The sequence below is a fragment of the Oxyura jamaicensis genome, chromosome 10 (assembly GCF_011077185.1).
Source record: "Oxyura jamaicensis isolate SHBP4307 breed ruddy duck chromosome 10, BPBGC_Ojam_1.0, whole genome shotgun sequence".
Lineage (NCBI taxonomy): Eukaryota > Metazoa > Chordata > Aves > Anseriformes > Anatidae > Oxyura > Oxyura jamaicensis.
In genome coordinates this window covers 12385210-12409570 of record NC_048902.1, presented here as the reverse complement: position 1 = coordinate 12409570, position 24361 = coordinate 12385210, and the positions used below count along the sequence as shown (strand labels likewise).

The 24361-nt window shown below is 43.1% G+C and overlaps 1 protein-coding gene and 1 long non-coding RNA gene across 2 annotated transcripts; one reads left to right on the top strand and one right to left on the bottom strand.

Annotated features, from left to right (window-relative positions):
• Positions 1–20229: 20229 nt before the first annotated feature.
• Positions 20230–23842, bottom strand: MEX3B (mex-3 RNA binding family member B). The gene is made up of 2 exons (XM_035335903.1): positions 22973–23842; positions 20230–22150 (listed from the first exon to the last, which is right to left on the bottom strand). Exons 1-2 carry the CDS (start codon positions 23229–23231, stop codon positions 20700–20702), a joined length of 1710 nt encoding a protein of 569 aa, XP_035191794.1. The 5' UTR covers positions 23232–23842; the 3' UTR covers positions 20230–20699.
• Positions 20834–22751, top strand: LOC118172153. The gene is made up of 2 exons (XR_004753567.1): positions 20834–20966; positions 22295–22751. It is a non-coding gene; the product is annotated as an uncharacterized LOC118172153 (long non-coding RNA).
• Positions 23843–24361: the final 519 nt, after the last annotated feature.

The following is a 24361-nucleotide window of genomic DNA, read 5'->3' as shown; positions in this document are numbered from 1 at the left end:
GAGGACACACACAAGGACTTCCAGGCTGCTCTCCACAAAGCTACTGCAAAAGGCTGAGAGCATGCAGGACATGTGTGTGAGAGCAGAGAAAATCTGGGACAGGCACCAAGACACCATGATACATTTTTACCCTCATCCTTCTGCTCAAGATAAAATTAAAGGTGAAGAAACCAAAGCAGAGGAAATCCAGGAGTAATGGGAGGCAGCAGGACTAGCTTTGTGTGGTGATTTTATACAGCTTGGTAATTTATCTCAAGGAAATTTAATGAGAAATGAAGTCATTAAGGTCATACTGTAAAAGAAAATTGAACCACTTTGCTTTTTTATTCAAAGGAATCATTCCACAAGCAGAAGTTAGGAAAATATGGTTTTCTTCAGTTATGTCTTCCGTATGGTGGAGGGTTGGATTCACTGGTGTCTAATAATGAGACTGAATTAATTCTGCTGTATTTTCCCTAATGGGAACACTAATTTGTATTTCCCTCTGCTGGCCTGCTTCTTCTTATGAAATCTGGAGGATTGCAATATCCTTCAGACCTCCATCTTATACTCAAACTTGAATCAAATCAGCCTTTCTTAGCCAAGAGTTATATGACAGAGGAGTGGCACTGGCACTGACCAGCAAAATGACAGCGGGTATTTTTATTTCCTCAAGAAATTTGGCTAAAGCAGGGCTAGTTCAACTCATTTAACATCAGATACATTTAAACTAGAGGAAATATATACTGCCTGCAAAATTTTTCCCTCATTCTGGCTATTTAGTCAAGCATTGTGGCTTGTTACTTATTTGCTATGTTTGCAATTATCAGCAGTAAATGCAGTTCATGGTTTAGGAAAAGAGCCAAATCCCCAGCAAAATTAGGGAGTACTCTTCTTCCAAGTGCCATTCTTGTCCCCACATGCAATGCCAAATGAAATGAGCTAGAGATATTAACTCAATAGATATTTTACTTCTTCCACAGGCCCAGCTTTACTAGGTGCTCAAGGACTGTGACTTTTTAAACCAGATGTTTGTTTCTCTCTGCTACAACCCTAAGATGCATCCACTAGATCAGAGATTAATTTATTACACATCATGCAGACAGTTTGCTGTTATATGGGTTTTGCTGTTGTTTTTTCCCCACACACACTTTTTTTTTTCTTTTTTCTTTTTTCTTTCTTAAAACCTATACTTAAGCCACTTGTATTGATTTTTTCAAAGGTTAAACTACCTCTCGTGGATGTGTCCTAATGGAGCATTTGAGCTCAAAGAACAAGCTGTGTGACTCACCAGCTGTTAAGCAACCTTTAATACATAGGATTCTGAGAACCGCAAGAATATAGCACTACAAAGTAACTAAAGCTCTCTGGGAAGATCCTGATAATAAAAACTACGTTCTAACATTATTCCACTAGACAGATAAGTTGATTGGTGGGATAGCTGGTGTCTTTGGGGAAAAGGTGTTCCCACATAAGTGGAACATCAAACTAGAACATCCGTTTATCGTCCTGAAAGGGTTTCAGGGTAATTTATTCTAGTAGGAATACTCACTGGAAAATTATTGTAAAGCTTACTTATGTTATAAACCTTCAGAGGCAGGACTTATCTCTTCTCTGTGTTTGTACAGCACGTAGCACAAGAATGGTCAGCACCGATTAGCGTATTTCAAGTATTTATACTAAAACTGACCTCTGTTGCTCTTATCATTCATTTTCTTCACTCATATTTTTAAATTCAGCCACTCCTCCTGAGAGATGATGCTCTAACAGGAATACAAAAATCAACTTTAATTTTTATTGACAATAACTCAGAGCCTCAAGAAGTTGAACAATTCTGAAGAGCTCTTGACTGACACAAAATTAACTATCCTGTGGAATCACAATGTAGAAGGTTAAATTCGTATGAATTACATATAAAATGCATGATGGTTTGATTTGCAATATTACAGGCTTAAAGATAGTCATGGCAGAGGCAGAATTTGGAAGGAAAGAGGAGACTGGGATCAAAGCTGAAAAGTGTTCATGCAACTATGTTTCAGCTTAGTGTGCCTCTCTATTGGAAGTGCTTTATGAAGATGATCTAGGTAAAAACTGCCCAAATAAATCATTTTTGTTAACCTGCCTGTTCAGAAACTGACACTTTGTGAAGCAAGTTTTACCCATATTCTTTGCCCCTTTGAAAACATTATTATTCCAATGGTTTCAATGGGACCAACATTTTACACCTTGTCTCTTACAAGACCAGCAGAACAGTGTAAGCAGGAGTACGTTACATCTGAGTTTATTACTTTAAAAAGTGCTCTGTTATTGATGTTTTTCAGTTGTTTTAAATTAAGATAAATGTCTGAAATACAATGGCATTGTTTGAACTCCATTCAGTTCAATATAAGTAGATTTTAAACAGGAAACTGATGGTTCTTTTCAGTGTGAGACTCTGTATTAGAACCAAATGTAGCTCTTTAATCTCATTCGGTACATATACTAAAGTCATTATTACTTTATGAAATCTTTTTAAAGATTTATATATTCCATTGACTTGGACTTATATGGCAACTGCTTTTTCTTTTAGGTTTAAAATTAAAACAGGAAAAAAAAAATCTTCCACATTCTCAGAAATGTTTTATTTCTTTCTTGGCACAGAGAGCTGTTAAATGAAGTAATTTTCTCCATTGTGGAGCAAAGCTACAGCTACTTGTATGTCAGTCAAAATATACTTTACCCAGAAAACTCATAGCTGCTTTGTTATAGTAAAACTGAGGTTAGTCTCATTGTTCCAGTCACACAGTCACCAGATATAACCTTTGAAAGGGAAAAAATAAAGCGCATACTATTGCTGCTAACTAGATTCTCTTACTCATTCTGAGATGTCTGGCAATTGCACTGGAACTGAGTCTTGAGTAATGTGGTTGTCACACCCCAAAGAAAGGGTCAAATCCAGCCAGCTGAGGGTAAGCATTTCATGATATCTGAGTGAGAAAAACTATGCAAGAATTTTAATACATTTAGTGCCTGAAGAAGGTTTTAGTCAAGGCTGCAGATTATTACATGAGAAGCAACAATAATAAATGCATTAGCCAACTGATCACTCAGAACCGTGTTTTGATTTTCCAAGAAAGCCATAATGTCATGTAAAAGCTAAACAAATATTCCTAGAGGTATGAAGTAAATCAAAGAAAAAATACATCATAATAAAATCCAATGGAGAGAGAAACCTCACGGGCATATTGTTTGAATACTTGTTTCTGTTTCAGTTAACTGATTGCCTGTGTTACTACTACTAAAGACTGCATAGACCTCAAGCAAGATCATATCACTCTCATGCTGGGTAACTCATAAACAAAGAGAAGCCTTGCTCCAAGGGATGGACAACAGGGAAAAACAAACAATCAAAAACAATGGCTGACAGATGAAGCAGAAGCACTGTTACCTCCATTTGCTCAAATAAGAAAGGGAGACATGGAGCAGTGAAGTGACTTGCATAAAATTACAGCTTATCTTTGTAGTAGAACCTGAAAGCAGACCTGCCTCAGTCCAGTTAAATGCCTTGTCCAGAAACCATGATTTTTCTGACTTTTCACTTTTGTTTTTCTCAAGTGATTGTGTAAAGTTTAAATTTAGTTATGGCCAAGTGGACTCCCAGGTCAGTTGGCTTGTCTGGGAAGAAGAGAAAGAAATGACTGAAGTTAAACCATACGGAGACTCCCTCAGCCAATAACCAGATCTGGCTTAATGAAGGTGTAACAGGGTCAGGTGCTTTCCTGGCACCATTCATAGTTAGTTGAGGGATTTTGATGGAAAGGTGCTTTCTAGAGAGCAAGTGTGGGAAGCGGGGTCAGAGGGATCACAATGGGGAAGCCAGAGCAACAAATTCTGCACAAACGCTGATGCTGGCTAACTGTGACAGGAGAAGAGCCATGCACTCCCTGGAGAGGCAAAGAAAAAGCAGGATTTCTAACAGAGAAACAGAAAACACAATAGAAGTGATTCTGGTCTCTTACTTGTGTGGCTTCCTTTCACTTCAAATAGTGCAAATAATGAGGTTTAAAGACCAGTTTAAAAGCTCATCTGTAGAGTAATAGACAGACATAAATTGCTCTTACAGAATTCATTCCCGTCCAGTACAGCTGATGAACCCTCTTTTCATAGAGACCAGTCTTCTGTTTCTGTGATCAGTTCAGATCAGCAAGTTTTCTTTCAGAGGCAAATTCTGCAAGCTTTACTATGTCAATTTGACTCCAAGAAATAAGCAGAAGAGCTCCACTGGAGCAAGGCACTACTCAGCAGATGGGTGGAAGAAGTTGTCTTCTGTATGACTCAGCTATTGCCGATGAAGATCACTATATTCTTCCAGGAGGAAAAGACAATTTGCAAGCCAATACCACCCTGTACTATGAAAACACATGGCCAAGTCCTGTTCTACCAATTCCTTGCCCTGAAGCTTTCTCTTGTGATGTGAAGATGACAAAAGCAAGAGAAAGGAGTCACGAGAAAGGCTCCCCGAATTTCATCTAACCAAAGAAAAAGACTGACACCTCCAAACAGTTGTCTTCTTTCCAAAGATTTCTCCTTTTCTTTTATAGCTTCAAGCAAGAGCAGCTATGTGACAAACAGAAATGTGTGTGATCCTTCCCATGAGGAACCACAAGGAGAAACTTCTCTTGCAGTCACTGCTTAAAAGTGTTAAATATATTTTAGCAAATCTACACATGGAACAGTTTGACCAAAGCTGCGGTAACAGATCACAAAGCCAGCTGTTCAGAGTTACTCCTATCTGTAATGAAGCATGAACAACGCAGAAAGCACGTCAGAAGTAATTCTAGAATAGCAGCTTTCCACATAGACTTCACCATCCCTGGCTATAGCAGTAGGTGACCATAGTGCTCACACCCTTCTTCAAATCCTGCCTGAAAGAGCACTGAAGGGAGAAACCACAGAGAAATGTGACATCAGTGTCACACTCTGGAGGTTTTTAAATCCTGCATCAATATTTCTGCCTTCTCAATTTGTTCTAAATTATCTTAAAGTATGCTGATACTGGTTCCAGGCTTGAAGTGAGTGACAAACTGCAGTCAAACAAGTACCTTTGATGGACCAGACCCTGGAGAAGCATCATTCATGTGAGAGTGAATTATATCAATGAAACCAAGGAAGAGTCACTCTGACCCTGTAAGCATGCCAGCCTCTTTCTATCTGGCCCCTGTCCACAAATATTTGTGTGACCATCACTTTCCCATTAGCATTTGACTAACAAGGTTCATTTGGTTGCCTTGTTACCATGTGTATGTTGCAGCATTAACTATTAGCAGGCAAATACAGCTGAAGAGTACGAGCGCAGGGATGGAGAAAAAGGCAGCATGAACATGTAAGGTGGAGAAAGGAGGGGGGGGGAAAGGAGGAACCCCTTTCAGACTCACCTCAGATCCAGTGGTTTCTGGGAGGAGGCACAGGGCAGCGACAGAGCTGTCTGTAGGAAGCTTTTAATGTCAGTGTGGAAGTTGGCAGAGATTTAAACAGTTGGTTCCAGGGCATGAAACCAGCTTTAACACAAACTCAGATATTAATGTACCATTTCAGGTGAGATCATTCTTCTCCAGCTTGTTGTGCTGAAAACATCTGCAGTTTTCTTTTCAGAATTAACTTGTGTACTGTTATGTAAAAAAAAGAACCCCAAACCAATCACTTGCCCACAATTAATCTGTAAGTGCAATTTGAGGTTCTCCATACATAGCCACAATCAGTCCACACCCATCACATGCACTTACGGTACCTGCCAGGCTGCCACTCAGCATGCAGAATGCCTGCTCTGCTCAGCCTGGGGCTGCTGGGATCCTGCACCTTGGAAAACTGAGTCTCAGGGAGATGTGAGGGCAACCTGAGGAGACATTAAATCTGTTTTACGGTATCACACAATGTTGTGACCACTGGACGAAAAGCACTGAGCTGATGTAAATTCACTTTGCCTTTGCAAATTTGTTTCAAAAAGTCTAATGGGGTAACTCTGTACTGGAAAACTTTATGCCAGATCAGCTTCTAACCTCGTCTGGCTCACTGTCAGCCATCCTCCCACTGCAAACATAAAGCTAATCTGAAAACATAAAGCTGCATAAACTTTGCATCATTCATCCTAGCTAATTTGACAGGAGTGTGATTGTGCAGTGTCTCTTGATTCAGATCAAATTTATATTACCAGGTGATAACCTGCACTGTGAACAGCCCCTTATTAATGATCAGGGCATTTGTGAAAATATAACCTTTCCATGCCCCAGTGTTGCCTCACATCCATTCTCTTCTAAAACAAAAGCAAATTTTCTGCTAAAAGAGAAAGAGAAAAAGAAAAACAAATTAAAATTACATCACGGAAATTGCCTATTTGTGTGCCATCTAGAGCACTGACTGATTTGATAGGTAATTCCCCCTTAATTCTGATAACCAAGCAGCTTTCAGAGGGCACTGCTAGTGTTTCTCAGTGCTGTCACCACATTGCTGTGACTTCTCTATAAAAGGCCCTTTCCCTATCTCTACCAGACACTTGGTTTTCCCTCTGTGCTACTTTTTCAGAATACCTGCATTTTTCCTGTTTTGCAATGTCTGTTAAATTTGTGCTTCTAAAGGAAGCCTTCCCCTTTTGCATTTGCATGAAGAAGAGTCTTTCCAGACTGGTTTCTACTAGTGGGTTTTCCTTCAAAATTAAACTATTTGAATTTAAAACATTTAGCAGCACCTGTACATAGGAACTAGCAGATGACCCAGGAGATTGCAAATACTCATTTTCCTGAAGTAAACCACTGTGGAACTTCTTGATTCAGAACCTTTATTTACCTACTTGTCTTCCCTATCTTTCACTTCTTGCTTTACATGTGCAACTGCTCTACATGCTCAGATACCTGCTTGCCTTAAGGAAGCTCCATGGTTATCTGTGCCTGGGCTTTTCCTCTCCAGTGTTATTTGCTGTTTCCCATTTAAATCTCTAATTCCCAGCTTTCTGTTGTTTAAGTAACATAGCAAAGGAGGAGAAATCCCTTCAGCCCCTTTTGTCCCACACACACTTCAGTCTGGTCTCGGAGGGCTGTAGCAATATGCTATTTACATCTCCAGCCTTCAAGTAGAATGCTTTAAAAGGATGTGTAGTGGGCTGCAGCTCAGAGCCAGTTTCTCCCAGATGGCTCTTTAAATCAGCTCTACCTCGCTCAGTCAAGATTAACACCAAAACCTTGCAGGGTAACACCACCTGAAGCAAAACTCTCACATTGAACCAACATTTCACCCCTGGGCTTCCCTACTGGGAGGTAGCTGTTTCGAAAGCTCCTCCCCACTATGCAAAACAAGTCAAGCTCATTCTCCTTTCTCCAGGGCAGGTGTGCATGCACATCATCCCCTCCTGCGAGGATCTCTCCTGGACCAAGGGCAGAGACAGCCCGTGTATTACCTTCCTGCCAGAACACAGCTGGAGTGGCTATGTGCAATGAAGGGCCTTGCACACCCTGCAGCAAGAGCCAGGGCTTTAGGACTAGGCAGGGGCACTTCCAGATGCCAGAGCTATCTCTTCTCTTCCATTTCCCAGGGCTCTCTCAGCTACAGGAGCTAGGGAATAGAGCAGCCAGAGCTCCAGCCCTCACTGGTCAGTGGGCCCTATTTTAATATGTTATTTTTATTTCTTCCAAAAATAAGTTTATTTAAGAGGGTCTTAAGTAGTAAAAGACAAAATAAGGCAGGTATAAAAATGCAACAATTGATAATGGACAAGTTTTTGTAGACATTCGCACAGAAATTAGAAAAATACAGGTTATTCAGTGAGGTCTGTAAATATAAAGGCTTTGCCATATTTCAGCAAATAAATAAGGCAAAAAGAAAGGCCCTTGAGTCTTCATGTTAGCAGTTTTAATTTAGAAAAGCAGAAAAGAACATCCAGAAAAAAAAAAAAAAAGGAAAGAAAAAAAAAAAACCCTACAAATAAATGGGTTGGAAACATCAGTTTCCAAAAGCGAGTCCTGTACCACCTCCATGGCTTTCCATAGTGACACAAGAGAACAAAAAAAGCAAGGCAACATGAAAAACGTATGACTGATCATTTCAAAGTCCAACCAAATACCCCAAGATAGTGAAGAGGAAATTAATAAATAACTAAGTTTTTAATAAGTTCATCTATTTAAGAAAGACCTGCAACAGCCTAATGAAAAGAGGAGATGCTGGGAGACAGCTTGGCTTCTGGAACAGAACAACAAAATCCAGTAATATGCTGAAATGAAAACTTACAGCCACCAGCAAGAGCAAAAACAGGTTCGAAGTGCTTGAAAGAAAGGAGCAAATGAGGAAAAAGGAGATAAAAAATAATTTAAATAGTGGTGTATCACACTAAAGAGAAACAAAAAGAATCTGGAGGAGCTTCTTCAAAGGTCACAAATCCACTCTCTTCCAGCTCTTGATGTTATGTCCAGAGATTTTGCAACAGGAAAAGCATGTTCCTGACTGGAGACAACACACATTCCCCAAGTTATCTGCTACAGAGAACATATCTGCTCTGTGAAGCCTGACTAAGGGATCACACAGGCAAAGAAGTATTTACCTGCCTTATAGGTAGCAAATGTACTCAACAGTGAAGTCCTGAGTTCACTGAGGTCAGTAACAAAGCTCACATTGACTCGGGCAGCTTAGAGTTCACCAGGACTTTTAAAATTCTGAATGCTTCAGTGCATCATGAAAATCCTCACCATCTCTTCACAATTCATCTGCTTCTGCTTGTCTGTAAACTACCAGGACCTGAGAGGTAGGAGGGAGGTCAGATAAAAAAATACAGGAGCTTTCTACATGACTCTCTGCTAAATTAAAGTGTTACCTGGGAAAACTAAAGAAAAGAATTTTGCAATTGCTGCCTGATAGGAATGGTAATAAAACATGACAGTATATCTAAAAGTCAATAAATAGAGTCTGCCAGTAAATATTATTAAAATTAACGTAAGTCAAGTTGCTCGACTTTTCAATAACCCAGCATGCAAGATATGCTCATTTTGCACAAATTGTCATGCAGTTTTCCAGACACATAGAAGAGCCTCTGTGGTACACTGCTGATGTTGGTATGCAGTAGCTGCTGTTGACATCAGGAAAGCAATCCTAGAGTGATTGGTATGTCTCCTAATACAATGCTGTGTAGCTATTCAGCTACTGGAATTCAGTTTTATGCGATTCAATCAGCTCTAACAAGAAGAAATAGTAACACATTACGCAAAGTTCTGAGAAACTAACAAATCAAAATGCTGTTTTATTGCAGCTGCCATTGGTCTAGCCACTGCACTTTTCTTATTGGTGCTGTATTTCTGTCCCAGTACAGAGAAATTATTGTTGAATGCTAGGGATTAGCCATGCTTGCTAATTCCACGGCGTCTAACATAAGATGCTTCACACTTCTATTATGCTCTCCCATGCAGAATTTTAAGCACACTTTTAGCTGAAGCTAAGTTGTCTTCCCAGTACCCTCGTACAGCATGCCAAGACTATTTCCAGTTTAATAAGCAACTAAATTGAGAGGAGAGAGACGGTAATTTACTCACATCACATGGCATAACTGCTAGCCCAACTCTAACTCTGATCTGTGTGTGTCCCACATGACCATAAGAAGTGGTTTTGCTTGGTATGATATTCTTGGAAATGTTGGGAATGCCCTCAGGATCATTTTTTGGCAGTTACCCCATTAACACACTTTGGCAGTTACCCTATTGACACACTTCGAGCTGTCTGCTGCTCCAAGAATGGCTGACCCACCTGTCAGAAGTGGACAAAACTGTGACCTTCACCACCCTGAAGAAATGCCACACATCTCAGTATTTCTGATTGCTTGACACTGTTGAAATAAAAGACATTTTTGTTGTAGATATTGGTGTGGCATATCTCATCAAAGATACTATTCAAGCCAACGAGCTAAGCTGGTCAGATCCAGCTTTCATTTACAGCAGCGTAGGGCTAAGAACAACTCCTATCACTTGTGTGAATTTGCTCTGCTTTCTGAGATCCCCCCTCTGAGGAATCTGACCAAACAGGTCTGCTTTTCTCTCAAATACACTGACTTCAGATATGTGCAATTACAGTCATGTCAGCAGTGTGAACTGTGATTTATGCTTGCCTGAGATCAAAATTAGATCCAGCCCACCTATAAGGAGAAAATAAAAATTTAACAGTGAAACAAAAGGGGTCAACTCCGCTCTCACAAAGCATTGGTCTCACAAATCTACATTTATTAGTGAGAAACATAAACACCGTGCATTTAGAGTGCTATCTGGAAGATTCACCAGTTTTTCTGATTTGCTGTCATTTTACCACCACTACATCAATTGTTATCTTAGCCTCAGATGTCAAGTCTTTCTGAGACTCTTGGCTAGTTTCATGAAAGAGATAATGAATTCTTACTTATTGCTTGTGCAATTTTAGCAAATACATTGTCATTCCAATCTATAACGTCAGAACTGACACAGGGCTCTCATGATTACTGAGTTTTGATGTTTACAGAAAATTATGGCTTAGATAGTAAATGGATACTAGCTACATATTTCTGCACAGCAATACAGTAATCAGCTCTCAAATAATTCACTCCATTTCTAGAGTGCTTTAAGCGCTCTGAATCATGCAAAAACATGAGGCTCAGCAAGAGGAGAGGTGATACCAGGAGCAGAGGAGATTACAGAGGGTATCTTTAGTGTGGGTCGGTCCCACAACTACAGGAAGTCCACTGACTCCAGGGAAATAGCTGTTAGCAATCAGCAAGACACGTAGCTGCAATTCTACTGCTAGGTGAATGCCACCCCTCTGATCCCAAGAGAGAAAAAGTGTGGTTATTTTAACTTCTTCACAGGTCTGGAAGATCCCTCTAAATGATTTTACCAGGGTTGAGACAGTGCTACTAGAGGGTCCTGGAGATGCTCAGACCAACCATAGGGAGCTGCACTACAGCAGGGAGTGAACTCCTTCCTCCGCAGAACCAAGCTAGTGGCTGCCAGATGCGCTCAGATGGCAATGAAGAGGTGCAAGGGAAAGCTGCGTCCCCTCAGAGCAGACTGTGAGCAAGGGGTTTGGGTCTCAGTTGGGCCAGGCACAGAGATTGCTGGTGTGGCTCTGACCCTAATGCCTGACACAGAGCTCACCTCAAAGTCAGGCAGCAGCTGGGAGGCAGCAGGCTCTGGTAATTCCCACCAAAAACTTTCCAATCTTATTTTTACAGGTTGAGTGAAGACGTGTTTTACCTTCTGGAGGATGCAGATTGGAAATGACAAAGAACACTAAGAAGCTACAATGACATGTGAAGCATTGTGGACTAACACAATTTCCAAGAAAGTCAACAGGACAAAACTCTGATACACAGAAACCCTAAATTTGGTTAGTTTTTTTCATACGAAAAGAGCTTAGATATTTTTTTCCCTCTACAAATTAAGTAAAGGATATTCACTGATGCTGCTATTCATTTAGGGGGAACAGATGAAACCACCATGGATCACCGTCTGAAGACATAGTTGTGTTATCACTGTAATTAAGAGGTGTACTATAAAGGAACTGATAACAGATATACAGCATAAAGTACTGTCAGCTGAAAACTGGCCTCTGCGATTTGGGGTTTGGAATTGTAACCTTTTACTTCTGGAAGGAAAAGAGAACAAATGGCATTTTGGTGCTTTCACATCTTTTTGCTCTCTATTTAGAAAAGTAACAGCCAGCATCTTTAAAAAACTAATTTTACCAGCACTTAGCCTTGAATATATGCCAGCAGTAGCTGATACTTTAAAAGAGGGAAAACTTTTAAAAAGGCAATAATGCATGAAGTGAAATGCATACAAAGAAAGAGGATCTTAAACAATACTAAAAATAAATGTAGCTTTAAAAGATCCCTTAAAAACAGCTGTTGACGTTAGAGATTTAATTAAAATGTAATTAGTTATACATTCTCCTTTGAAATGAACAAGCGTATTACAGCTTTCATCTACAATGAATTCTCTTTTACATTCATACCTTGCTTTTGTCTGTAAAAAAAAAAAAAGGCGAGATTTTACAGGAAATGTTATAAAGTTAGGATAGTTCTACCTAAAATTTTACAATCAAAGAAAACATAAAATAATTTTTTTACATACCGATACAAAACCATATTCACTGTGCATGCGCTGTTCATGAGATACTTCACAAGTGTTCCTAAATGCACAAAATAGAAGAAAAGATAGAGATAAATGGATGAGGGATAGTGCTTGTAATAAGTACTTTAACGTCTGGAGAAGGATTCTGAAATAGGTCACTAAGGACTAAATCGATCTGACTCCTTAAGTGTCATTTACCTGAAAGAGAAATGCACCTTATGCTACTCACCCTGCATGGATTTGTACAGGCAACTTGCAACCAAGGGCTTTCCTTGGGGCTAATACTTTATGGAAGCACAATTGACCTGATTTTCTATGGAAACTACACGGATGTTTTCAATTCCACCGTGGAACAGCAGCCTTGGTCATAGCCATCAAACTCCACATTAGACATTCATGCAGCATTAGGCATCCTGTAGCTGCCAAGGGCCACACAATGAGACATTGTCTGACCCAAAAGTCATATAATTAGGCTTATGGGAACAACACCAGTGGATAGTGCATTGAGCATATCCTAATTTTGGATAGGCCATTCTTTGCCTGTCTGACTACCAGCTAGCTGGGGAAGAAGTGAAGCCTGCTATTAGCGACAGACAACTTCACTGCAAAGCCACATTGGTGATGAAAGGGCCGTTTGACTTGAAAAATCACCACTGGGGAAAGGAAAGGCAGCCATATAACAGAGATATACTTGCAGACAAACAGAAGACACTACTTATTTTTTTATTTTTTAAAGAGTGTGTGACCCTAAAAACCATCTCTTCAGCTAGAGTTATGTCGTTATGCTGCTCTGGCTCAGTAATGGTACAGCATCCATCCAGCCTAATACCAAAACATTGTTGAGGCAGCAGTCAGCAGGCTGAACACAGAGCTTATGACTGAGTGAGAAGTGTGAAATTCCTCTCATTAACAGAGCTGCACAGTTTTGCACAGACTCTCCCTTTAAAAGGTTGACTTCCTGCACAGCCAAGAAAGAGCTTTCCAAGAACCATGTGACTCCAAAGACTGAGGACAATTTCTGCTGGAGTGGGCTTTTAATTCAAATTACTCATAGAAAGTTACATTTTTGTGGCCTGAAAACATCTTAAACTGCGTCAAACATAAAGTAGTTTCATAATTGCATGTGATTGATTTTTTTTTTTAAGAAATGACATAAGGAGAAAGAAATAAGAATGTTTGTGAAGCTTAAAACCTCCCTCTTGCACTTGTGCAACAATTGCAAATAATTCCAAAACAATATCTTGTGACTTACATTTTCAACAACAAGAAGTATTGTGTCATTTAGGAATGTGATTGGTCTCTGGAAAGCAACACATGCAGCAACTGCATTCACCTTATTGCCTGCTGTACATTCAACGTTATGAAAACGTAAGTATAGATTCCATATTATTTAATTAAAACAAAGCTCATACACATTCCACTGTTTCCGGCTATTCTTACCATTTTAAAATACATGGTCTAAGACCTGCACAGCCATAACTGTATCATTATGCAAACAGCAACATAGACATGAGTGGTGAGAATAGATCCATACAAATTATGAACAATTTCACAACATCTACTCCTTTGCAATTCTTTATGAAGGAAGAAATCATTCCCCTCTCTCCTTCATGCAAGAAAAGCTCTATTCAGTAATAACCACTCACATCCATAGGGTTACTATGCCAGTTCTATGTGTTTCCCTATAATGCTAACATTTTCATCTCCATTATAAAAGAGCATCAGATTTTCAAGTATTAGTGATGTTATTCCAATGGAGGCAAGAAAATTGCTATCCAAAGTTGCCTTTCCATAACCATAGCAAAGTCTGTCAGGCCTACATGTGTAAAACTGTAATCACTTATTCCTCCTTCATCCCACCCACCACACCTGTAAGTGCCATGGAAAGAAGAGAGACTTATACTAAGTGCCTAAGATTGTTCCTTTAACATGTAAAAACAGAAATGAGAGAGAGAGAGTGAACCACAGATTTCAAATATAATCCAGTTTTGTGTTTGTTTGCTCTAGACCAATATGATTACCACATGCTGGCTACTGTGAGCTGATTAATTAGGAAGTATCAGTAACAATATTTTGTACTTACATCAGAATTTCCACCTCAGGATACTTCAATAACGTCAATTAAATAATCTTCACAATGCTGCCTTTAAGTAGGTGTCATTAGTTCATTCACAGATGGAAATACTGAAGCATATAAAAGGTGAAATTAATTAGCCGAGATGATACAATGACTCTGTAGCAGAACTAAAGATCCTGAAAAATACTCCTTTTTTTCTAACTCTTAAAGTGGCACGAGTTACTTACCCATTGCAGCTAAATGGTGGAAACGATTTCCAAATGCATAACAAAAACTTTTGTGACTCTAGCAAAAACACTATTTATGGGTCATGCTCTCGTTGAAATCTTTTTTTGATTAAAATAGCTTCTACTGTTTAGTACAACCATCAAAATATAAAGAACATCAAAACCAAATAAAACCTGCCACTAGATCTACAATGAACTGGGGCATTGCCACTACTTTCTCAGGTTTAAATTAAGGCTCTTTTGTAGAGGGTAGAAGTGAATAAAACATAAATACAAAGGACAAAACAAGAGACAGCAGACTATTCAGCCATTCATGACAGTCAAATTTACAAGGCAATTGCCATTCATACTAATGTAAAGTGGGCCAACCAATTCTGCCTGATATGAAAGGCAGAAGAGCCCTTATACATGAGAGGAAAAAGCACTTTACTGTATTTTACGTCCATCACAAGTGGAAAAACAGTAATGAGGAACATCAGAAATCTCTTTTTTTTCTCTCCATTTAAAACTAACAAGGCCACTTCTCAGTGCAATCTTATAAAAGTCCATAAATGTCTGGAGACAGCTAATCAATCACACTTGTACTGCTACAGGTATAAGGTGCATTTAGTATGAATGTATTTAACTGACAGATTTTTTCACTAATAATCAACTTATTAGTGGAGGGCTATAACTAGCCATAAAAGAAATAACAATAACCTTCCTACCAAAACAAGAACAACAACAACAACAAAATAAAATTACAAACACACATTAGAGAGAAATATTATCTGTGTGCCTTTGATATGATTCTATATGTAAAGAAGCCTTATGGGCCAGAGTTCAGTTCATGGGGAGATCAAATTCTGATCAAATGGAAGTTCTCCTGGTGGTTTCATGGAGGTGGAAACTCAGAAGAATTAAGTCCAGAATGGACAGAGACAGTTTCAGATGCCATGACCCCACCTGATACTTTGGAGGGCCACAAATTCAATGTGATACAAGAGTGGCTATTTGACACAGCTAGACACATCTTAAAAGATCAGGGTTACATTGTACTCACAATATTTTACATGCGTCTGTGTTTATATCTATGACACAGAGTTGCACATGCTACACTGGTACAGATAACATTAATGAATAGTCTGTATACCAAAAGCTTTACTGTTTCTGATACAGCTTCATCACTATATAACACATCACGGTACAACCAAATTCACTAAAACTAAGCCAGAATAACATTTTTACATTTTAATCAAACTTAGAAATTTGATGCAATGTAATTATTTTATATAGCCAACTGTGAAAGCCTCATTAAAAGCCTTGATATTAAGTAATAAAACTACAATAACACTTCTTCTAGGATTACAGTGAGTTTCTGTTAACACTTATGTACTGAAAAAGGAAAGACTTCCTAATCCATATTTTTCTGGAGGATTTTAAGCTGACTTCAATGTACACATTGAATATACAGTCATATATATATGTGTGTACGTATGTTTACACTGAGAAGAAAGAAAGTGAACTCAGTAGAGATGTGTGCCTTCACTCACTATTGGATAGGGTGCTTACCTACCTGCAAGCCTGGCCCCTTTGACATTTGCCAGGTAGGCAATCATAAATAGGTAAATCAGAAATTCAAATGCTTATACAGGCTGAAACACCCTTTAGCCACATTGGCATTAAAATAGTCTTTGTTCTTTAATTAAAGCATCTCTACTGGAAAGACAATGAGTACAGGAAACACAAATAAGCAGAGGCAGGGTGAATAATTACTTTTTGCTATTTCTAGGTTGATTAAATGCAATACTCACCAGCATCCTCTCCAGTGGCAGAATTCCCATTCACTTCATTGACAGCAAAGCATCATTTCAATTTCCAGAATGGTAAGACAAAGAAAATGGAGACAAGGAGAAAAATTTTAAAATGGTAAGAGGGGGGCTGGGAAAGAGGAGTAAGAAACATCAAACAAAATGCAATCTAATTAAAATACCTTACTGAACTAGATTCTTACTACTAACTTTAAAGTTTGCTTTTAAGTCTTGTTTTCATTGATTTTCCAGAAAAATATATATATATCTAAAGAGTAAATTTACATTAAATTGATCATTATAATTTATTTGGCAACAAAATAATATGGTAAAAAGACCTTTATCCTACTAAATGGCTCCAGCTTTGATGTCTGATTGTTATGCAAATTATGTGGAGTACAGGATATGGACAGATGAATAATTAAAGTTAGGGCTTTGTATATAATAATTCTCCCAAATGTAAACGTATCCCGTTCTGTGATAACAATGTGTATACACCCTGGGAACCATACCCTTACATTTGTGCAGACAGGACAACACCAAGTGCACAAGCTTGGCCTGGTGCCTGCCAGGAGCACTGGGGCACAGTGGGGTGCTCATAGCCTGAGTCCTTCCAGGCTTCTGAGGAGCCTCTGGTGAAGACCCCCTTGTACCGTGTTCATCACCAATGCACATGCTTTTGGAAAACAAAGTGATCTTTGTTCCGGAAGACAAACATTAACCATACACATGTATGTATTTCACAGCACTCAATTAGAAACTGAACTTTGCCCCTTTCTCAGGCTTTGAAATACTCCTGTGCCAGACACAGGCCTGTATTCTCCAGTCGTGCGGGCACCCCTCACACACCACATATGGCCCCAGACCCTCAGACAAATTCTGCACTGATTTATGGCCCTTGCAATCTGAGGCACTGACCTACAGCATAAATCTGGACCAGGATGTGCAGCTGAGGGGCAGCACACGTGCACAACCTACATGTTCCTCCCATACTGGCTCTGCTAAGGGACATTGGTCTCTACCAACAAAAGACAATGGATTTTACACAGTGCTGCATGTAAGCAACAAGAAGAGGAACGTAATAGACATGGCATGTGCTGGCACACCAGGGAAATGCCCTCCATCAAATGTACCCTGCCCAAGGCTGACGGTGGAGGAGCTTCAGGTGGGCACCACTGGCCATGCCAAAATCAGGTGGGAAGGGCCTGGCTCAGCAGCTTCTGCTGCTGGCAATGTTTGCGGACTGGCTCATCAGATGCGAAAGCACGAATAATCCAGACCAGTCCCTCTGTGGGTGAAATAATTGCTGATGAGGAATGAGCACAATCAGTTTCTGTAAGGCACCACAGGAGTCCGAGCAGGTCATCTTCCCTCAAAACGATACGCACGAGGAACAGGAGCAGCGTGGCCCAACGGCACCAGGAGGCCAAAACGAGGGCCAGGGGCTCGGGCAGAGGGGTCACTGCTTCATTTTTAGCCACAGTTTGGTGAAGAAAATAAGTCCTGTAGGACAAGCACAGGTGACGAGGTTGGCAACACTTAACGAAGCAGGGAGCAGCAAAGGCCAGCGAGCACAATGAACCAGGCCATGCCACACCGCCAAGTTCAGGGCCTTTGCGACCGCCGCGTGAGGGCTGCTCGTTAGAGGTGCCACGGCTGCCCTCAGTCTTCTCGGCCACTGTCATTAATACCATCGACTCGTGCGGCATCGTACATTAAGGAAAAGAAAAAGGAGAATTTAATTTTCACTGTTCATCCTATTTACCTTTCGGTGTCACTGAGCCTGGGAGATCAAGCAAAGCGATCAAATTCACTCTTATTTATAGCCATTTTCACAACTTTTCCCAGACACTAGCACAGGATGTTTACGTTGAAACAAGAAATTGATTGACGCGTTTTGAGTCAATTTCTAAACACCCATCATTAAGAACATACACACTTGGACTTAAACTTCCTGACCCCTTTAAAGTAACCAATTTAGCCAAGGCTTTTCTGATACCCGTGCCACTCCTGCATTTAAGCGCATCACCTCTGCCACTCCCTGGACTCCTTTCCACGGCATTGTGTTTTTTTGTTCACCATTCAAAATGACAAGCTTCCTGAGACAAACGCGACACTTCACTGAGGAATTTTAACTCCGTAACTCAGCCGATACCACAATCACAGTTAAATGAAAGAAGCAAAAATCAAATCAAATCAAACAAAGAGATCCCATCATCCCCTGCCGCATCCTCCCTCCTCCCCTTCCCACCCAACAAGCAGCTCTGGATTCCATAAAAGAGATCAGAGCAGAGCAGCTCTGGCAGACACTGCTAAGTACAAAGTAAAACATATGAAATGTGCTACACAGTTTGGGTTTGTTTTGTTGTTTTCGCTAGCCTGCTGAAAAGTGCACTGGCACGTTCAAAAACAAACATTTAAAATGATCCGCAGCTACCTTCTGAAATCTGCTCTAACATGCTTTACCCAGCAAGTTCACTTAAACACGTTGACTACAATCAGCAACAAAAATACTGCAGTGTTTGCCTGGTGGGTTTGACGACTCATTAGTCAGAACGCTTCTGTACTTCCTTCTCCCCAATACCAGTGTGGCCATCATCAAAAGCAAACAAACTTTACACAGCAATACATTTTTTATTCAAATAAGCTTGTCAACACCAATTATCTGAACCACAACTGCCAAATACCAAGAAGCAATTTCAAGAACTCAGGGAAGACACAAAAGCCCTTGTTCCACTCTAGAAAACAGTCTGGGATGCAAGTCTGAAACCCTGTGGAAGGACAGAGCAAGGACCGACAGGGTTCAGCCCTCTACCAGCGAATTACAACAAAGGACCCTCCCCTGTTCTCTGCTTTCAGATCACAAATCTAAGAAAGCTGCAGGCTTTTTTCTTCTCACATATACTCTGTTTGCTAAAAGTACCAATGCATATGAAGCAGACTATTTTTCATGAATAAAAATTCTTAAGTAAGAGTATTTTTACATATGGAATAACCCCAGAGGTATGCCACATATATATATATAAAAATATAATATTAACATTCCTTAAAACCATCTTTTATGGTATTATCGCTGGAAGGATTATCCTGGGAGCCTTCACGAGCTGAAGGGTTCCAGCAACATGAACATGACACAGTTCAAACTCTGAACATGCCTGAGTGTTACAAGCGGGGAACAAAAACTCCAAAATAAACTCTCAGCACATCAAATCAAATCAAATCACCACACGGCTTTTTTTTCTGTAATATTTTATTTTATTTATATAGAAATACTTAAAAAAACATGAAGTAGCACCATTACTTAAGTTTTACTTTTATTATGTAGAACTTTAAATGTCAGAAAAATAAAACTCTTGATACAATTTCAAATCTTGTCTCAGCAAATATAATATTAGTATTTGACCATGAGGTTAAAGGCCCTTTATCATAAAATAAAATATACTTTGTTTTTAAACTTTGCTCAGTAAAGTACATTTAAGCTCAAGTAACGTCACCTACATATACATAAACAAGTGGTAAACAAATGTATTAAAATAGAAATACTAAAACTATAGTGGTGCAACAGAATTTTTGTAATTTCCACTGAATTCTATTTATACAAATGTTAGAAAGCTTCAACAGTTCCTTTTGACATATGTTTATACATTTCCATTTTTGTAATAATATAGAATAAAATATGCTTTATATCACTGAATAGAAAATATGCTGGGTGAAGCAGATTTAAAAGATTTTTTTCTGAACCTATAAAATCTCCATCCCAACAGAATACTGTTCAAAGCATTACACATTTTATGGTTTGTAATTCCGTTCACAATTGTGTGATATTAAAATAATACAGTGTTCTTTGCCATAAGGCCATACTAAAATAAAAAAGATTTAACCCAGCTACAAAAAGTTCACTGAACTTAAATTAAAATACTTGTAAACATCTTTGCAATATGAAATATAATTTTTCAAGTCAAAAAAGAATAAAATACTTCAATCTGTATTAATGCAATTTATCTTTAAAACCTTTAAACGTTTTAATATATATAAGAGATATGTTACAGTTTGTTTTTTTTTTTCCTTTTTTTTTTTTTTAACTTTGATAAAGCTGCAGTATCATGGTTTTCACAGGAACTTCTTGCCCTTTCAAGAACATTCAGAAAAGTATCCACCCATAGATTTAATTATTTCGTAATAAGCATCCTAGGAACTACCAGCACGTTTTACTAACAGTCCACACACCATTGTCATCATCATAAGCATCTCCTACTTTCAATTTTTTTTGTTTTTGTTTCTGTTTTTTCTTATTTTTTAACAAAAGGGGGGGGGGGTTGGAAGCTTCGTATTAAAGTACAGTGTAAAAACTAGCCTAGCACTAGAATGGAGTCGCCCGTTATTATTTATAGCATGCACCCGCGGTCGCCACCAGCACCCCCACCACCAGCACCCCAACCACCAGCACCCCCACCACCAGCACCCCCACCACCAGCACCCCCACCACCAGCACTCCCGGCACCCCTCAGCCCGGTCACGCTCAGGAGAAGATGCGGATGGCCTGGGTGACGGCGCTGTGGCACACAGGGCACTGCGGCTCCGTCTTCTCGCAGATGCGGTTGGCGCACTCCATGCAGAAGAGGTTGTGGCCGCAGGGCACCAGCGCCGCGATCACCTCGCTCTCGAAACACACCGAGCAGTCGCGACTGCCCTTCCGCCGCACGCCGGACGATGAGCACGACGAGCTGGACGACGAGCTGGACGATGACGAGGAGGAGGCCGACGAGTCGGAGGGCAGCCCCGGCAGGTGGGAGCCCAGCCCGTTGGCGTACAATGGGTACGAGGCGGCCAGCAGCCGCCCACCCGGGTCGCTACGCACCCTCCGTGCCAGTGGGTGCTCGGGCCCAGCCACCGCAGCCGCCGCCACCGGGCCATGCAGGGGCGGGGAGAGCCGTGCCGGGGGCGGAGCAGCGCCGCCGCCCCGCCTCGGGCCGCTCACCAGCAGCGCCAGGTTGGCATTGGTGGGCGTCGCGCCCGGGAAGGCGGCGGCGGCTGCGGGTGAGGGCGCCGGTGAGGGCGGCGCGGCCGCAGGGCCACGCTCGAACTGAGGCCAGATGAGGGTGGCCCCCGGCGGCGGGGCGGGGGCCAGGTCAAAGCCGGGCGGCGAGTCGAAGGGCAGCTCGGAGCAGCAGTCTGGGGAGGAGAGCACGTCCCCGCCGCCCCCGCCGTACACGTAGCCGTTGGCGCTGCCGCCGCTGCTGTTGTTGTTGTTGTTGCCGTTGTGGGTGAAGCTCAGCGCGGGGCTCGGGGGGCTGTAGTCGGCCAAGCGGGCGCCGCTGCCCCCCGTCGTGCCACCGCCGAAGTAGGAGTCGGTGGAGGCGCTGCCCAGCGAGCTGGAGCTGTCGTTGCGGTAGTTGCAGAAGGGCTTGCGGCCCGGTGTGGGCGTGATGCTGGGCGGTGTGGGCTTGCTCCAGAGGCTGCCCGTGCCGTTCAGCTCAAAGCCCACGTCCGTGCCGTTGGCGTGGAAGTCGTTCTCATCCGTCAGCTCGATGATGCCGCCGGTGCGCATGGCGATGTGCGCCTCAATCTCCTCCCGGGCCCGGTCTACGTTCTCAGGCATGCCCGTCACCTCAAAGACCGGCTCCTTGTCCCGGCTGGGGGTCACGATGTAGGTGTGCGTCTGCTGCTGGATGCGCTTAATTGTGGCCCCCTTGGGCCCCACGACCAAACCCACCACACGATAAGGCACCCGCACCTGGATGGTGGTTTGGCCGGGCAAGTTTGGGGGGCCGGGAACGGTGCCATTCAGGGCTGTGTTCTTGTTCCGTGAGGCTCGGATCATGGAGAAGTGCTCGGCCGCCGAGATGATCTCCCTGCGGGCCATGGCCACATCTTCCTTTCTGCCCGTCACAACAAAGAGCGGCTCCTCCCCGCGAACCGGGGTCTTGATGTAGGTGTTGGTCTTTGCCCGCAGAGCTTTGATTTTACAACCTGGGAACGAGATGCGGGAGATGGCAGGCAAAGGGGAGGGGAAGGAAGAGGGGGAGAGAACCGGTTACAACCCATTAGTTGGGTGCTGCTGGGGGGGGGGGGGGGAATACACACCCACCCGAAACACATTGCCCCCTACCCCAGGTGATGGCTGGCAGCTCGTCCAGGAGCCCCGGTCAGGGTGCTGAGGGATGCCAGCCCCAGCCCTGGCACACGCCCAAAGGCATCGCAAGTGGCCAGCACCGCATCTGCCATGCAACTGCCCCAAAACTACCAACGTGCAGCTCAGAGGAACGGCAACAGCGGAGGGAAAGCAGCGTGCGGGAAAACTGCACGGCCGGAAAAATGAAATAAAATAAAATAAAAATAAAATGCGAGCAGCCCCAACAAATCACCGCACGCGCCAGTCCCATCCCTGCTAAGCACTTTCCTTTCCGAATAAAATAAAATAAAATCGGTTCTGAGGAAGGTGAGGAGCAGCGGCTGCTCTCAATGAGCCACATTCCCCTATGCGGATGCTTTATCCCAATCCCATTGTTCCACTTCCCCACTCCATTCCTCGTCCGCAAAAACACCCCGCGATTTCCAACTTCGGGGGGAAGGCAAAAAAAAAAGAGCTCCGAGGCTCGCGCTTTCCCCCCTTTTCCTCTTGCAAATCTAACTTTTGCAGCCAGAGGAACGGCGAGATTTTTTATAAAAATCATTTTCCTGCTTTGTCCGTGTGCCGGCAGCTCGCAGCGCCTCTGGGAAGCGCTGCCCGGCAGCCCCACGGCCGCACTTTCTTTGTCTGGGGGAGCCGGCGCCGCGCCCCGCGGTACCCACCTTGTCTGCCCACTATCTCGGCGACGTGCTCCGAGCTGGGCACCGGCACGCACTCGGTCATGTTCACGCTCTTTTTCCGAGGCTCGCTGTCGTAAATGGAGCCCGTCTCGTCGTTGTCCAGCCCCAGCAGGGAGAGCTGATCCAGGGCGATCTGCAGGGCTCTTTGGTCATCCAGCGTCTCTCCCCCGCCGCCGCCGCCGCCGCCGCCGCCGCCGCCGCTCCCGTTCCTCTCCATGTCTGCAAAGAGCGAGCTGGGCATGGTCCCTGCGTGCGCTGCACCCTCCTCCTGCACCCGGCTCAGTAGTAAGAGATCAGACACAAAGGAAAACCCGAGGCAGATGGCCAGCAGCAGAGAAGGAAGGGAGGTGGGCGACTGCTGGAGACCGGGGAGCTGTTGCCTTTTGCTTGTATATTTTGTATCTTTCCTTTTTTTTTGTTGTTTTGTTGTTTTTTGTTGGTGGTGGTAGTGGTGGCGGCGGTGGGGTTTTTTGTTTGTTTTGTTTTTCCTCCTCTCAGTGCAATCCGGTTTATAAGATGGTTTCAGGACCCCCCCCCACACGACTCCCCCCCTCGAGGCTTTTTCTTTTTTTTTTTTTTTTTTTTTTTTCTTTCCCCCCCCCGGCCGGGGGGGGGGGGGGGGGGGGGGGGGTGGGCAGCGGAGAGCGAGAGGAGCTCCGATGGCTTCCCCCCCTTGAGTTCCTCGCCGGCCACAATGCCAAGCGATGGCAGCGTTTCTTTAAGGAGCCCCTCCCAGGCTCCACTCCACTCACTCAGCGTTTTTTCCTCCTCTCCCCTCCTCTGTCTGAGGCACCGCTGCAGCCAGACGGCTCTGGAGAGGCGGGCGGAGGCAGCCGGGGAGGGAGGGCTGGGGAGGCAGGAGGGAGGCTGGAGGCTGGGAGGCAGCCGGGCAGGGAGGGGGGAGGCAGGCAGCGGAGGGCCGGGGCGCGCCGCCGCCATCTCCGCGCGCTCCCATTGGCCGGCCCCGCCCCCGGCCCCGCCCCCCGGCCGCGCGCCGCTCTTTGTTGCCGCGCGCCGAACAATGCCGGCCCGCCGCGCCCCCCCTTCCCCTTCCCCGCCCCTCCCCGAGCGTGCGCGGCCCCGGGCCCCGCGCTGAGCCCGGACGGGGCTTCTTCTTTTTTTTTTTTTTTTTCTTTTTATTTTTCTTTTAAATTTACAAAAAATGTTTTCTATATATATCTATTTTTGTATTTTTTTGTATTTTTTTCCACCCGAGGGGCGTGTGCCGGGGGCTCCGCGCTTCGCCTTCCCGTCCCGGAGCGGGCGGCGGGCTGCCCCCTACTACCGGGCGGCGGCCGCCAGCCCCCGTCGGCACCGGCAGAGCCGCCCCGGGGCGCCGGCACCACCGGCCCCGGCCCCGCCCACCCCGCC

Excerpts from the sequence above, each read along its gene's own strand:
- MEX3B (XM_035335903.1), bottom strand. The coding sequence starts at position 23,231 with ATGCCCAGCTCGCTCTTTGCAGACATGGAGAGGAACGGGAGCGGCGGC. Across the intron at positions 22,151-22,972 it reads CGAGATAGTGGGCAGACAAG|GTTGTAAAATCAAAGCTCTG; the intron begins GTGGGTACCGCG and ends TCTCGTTCCCAG.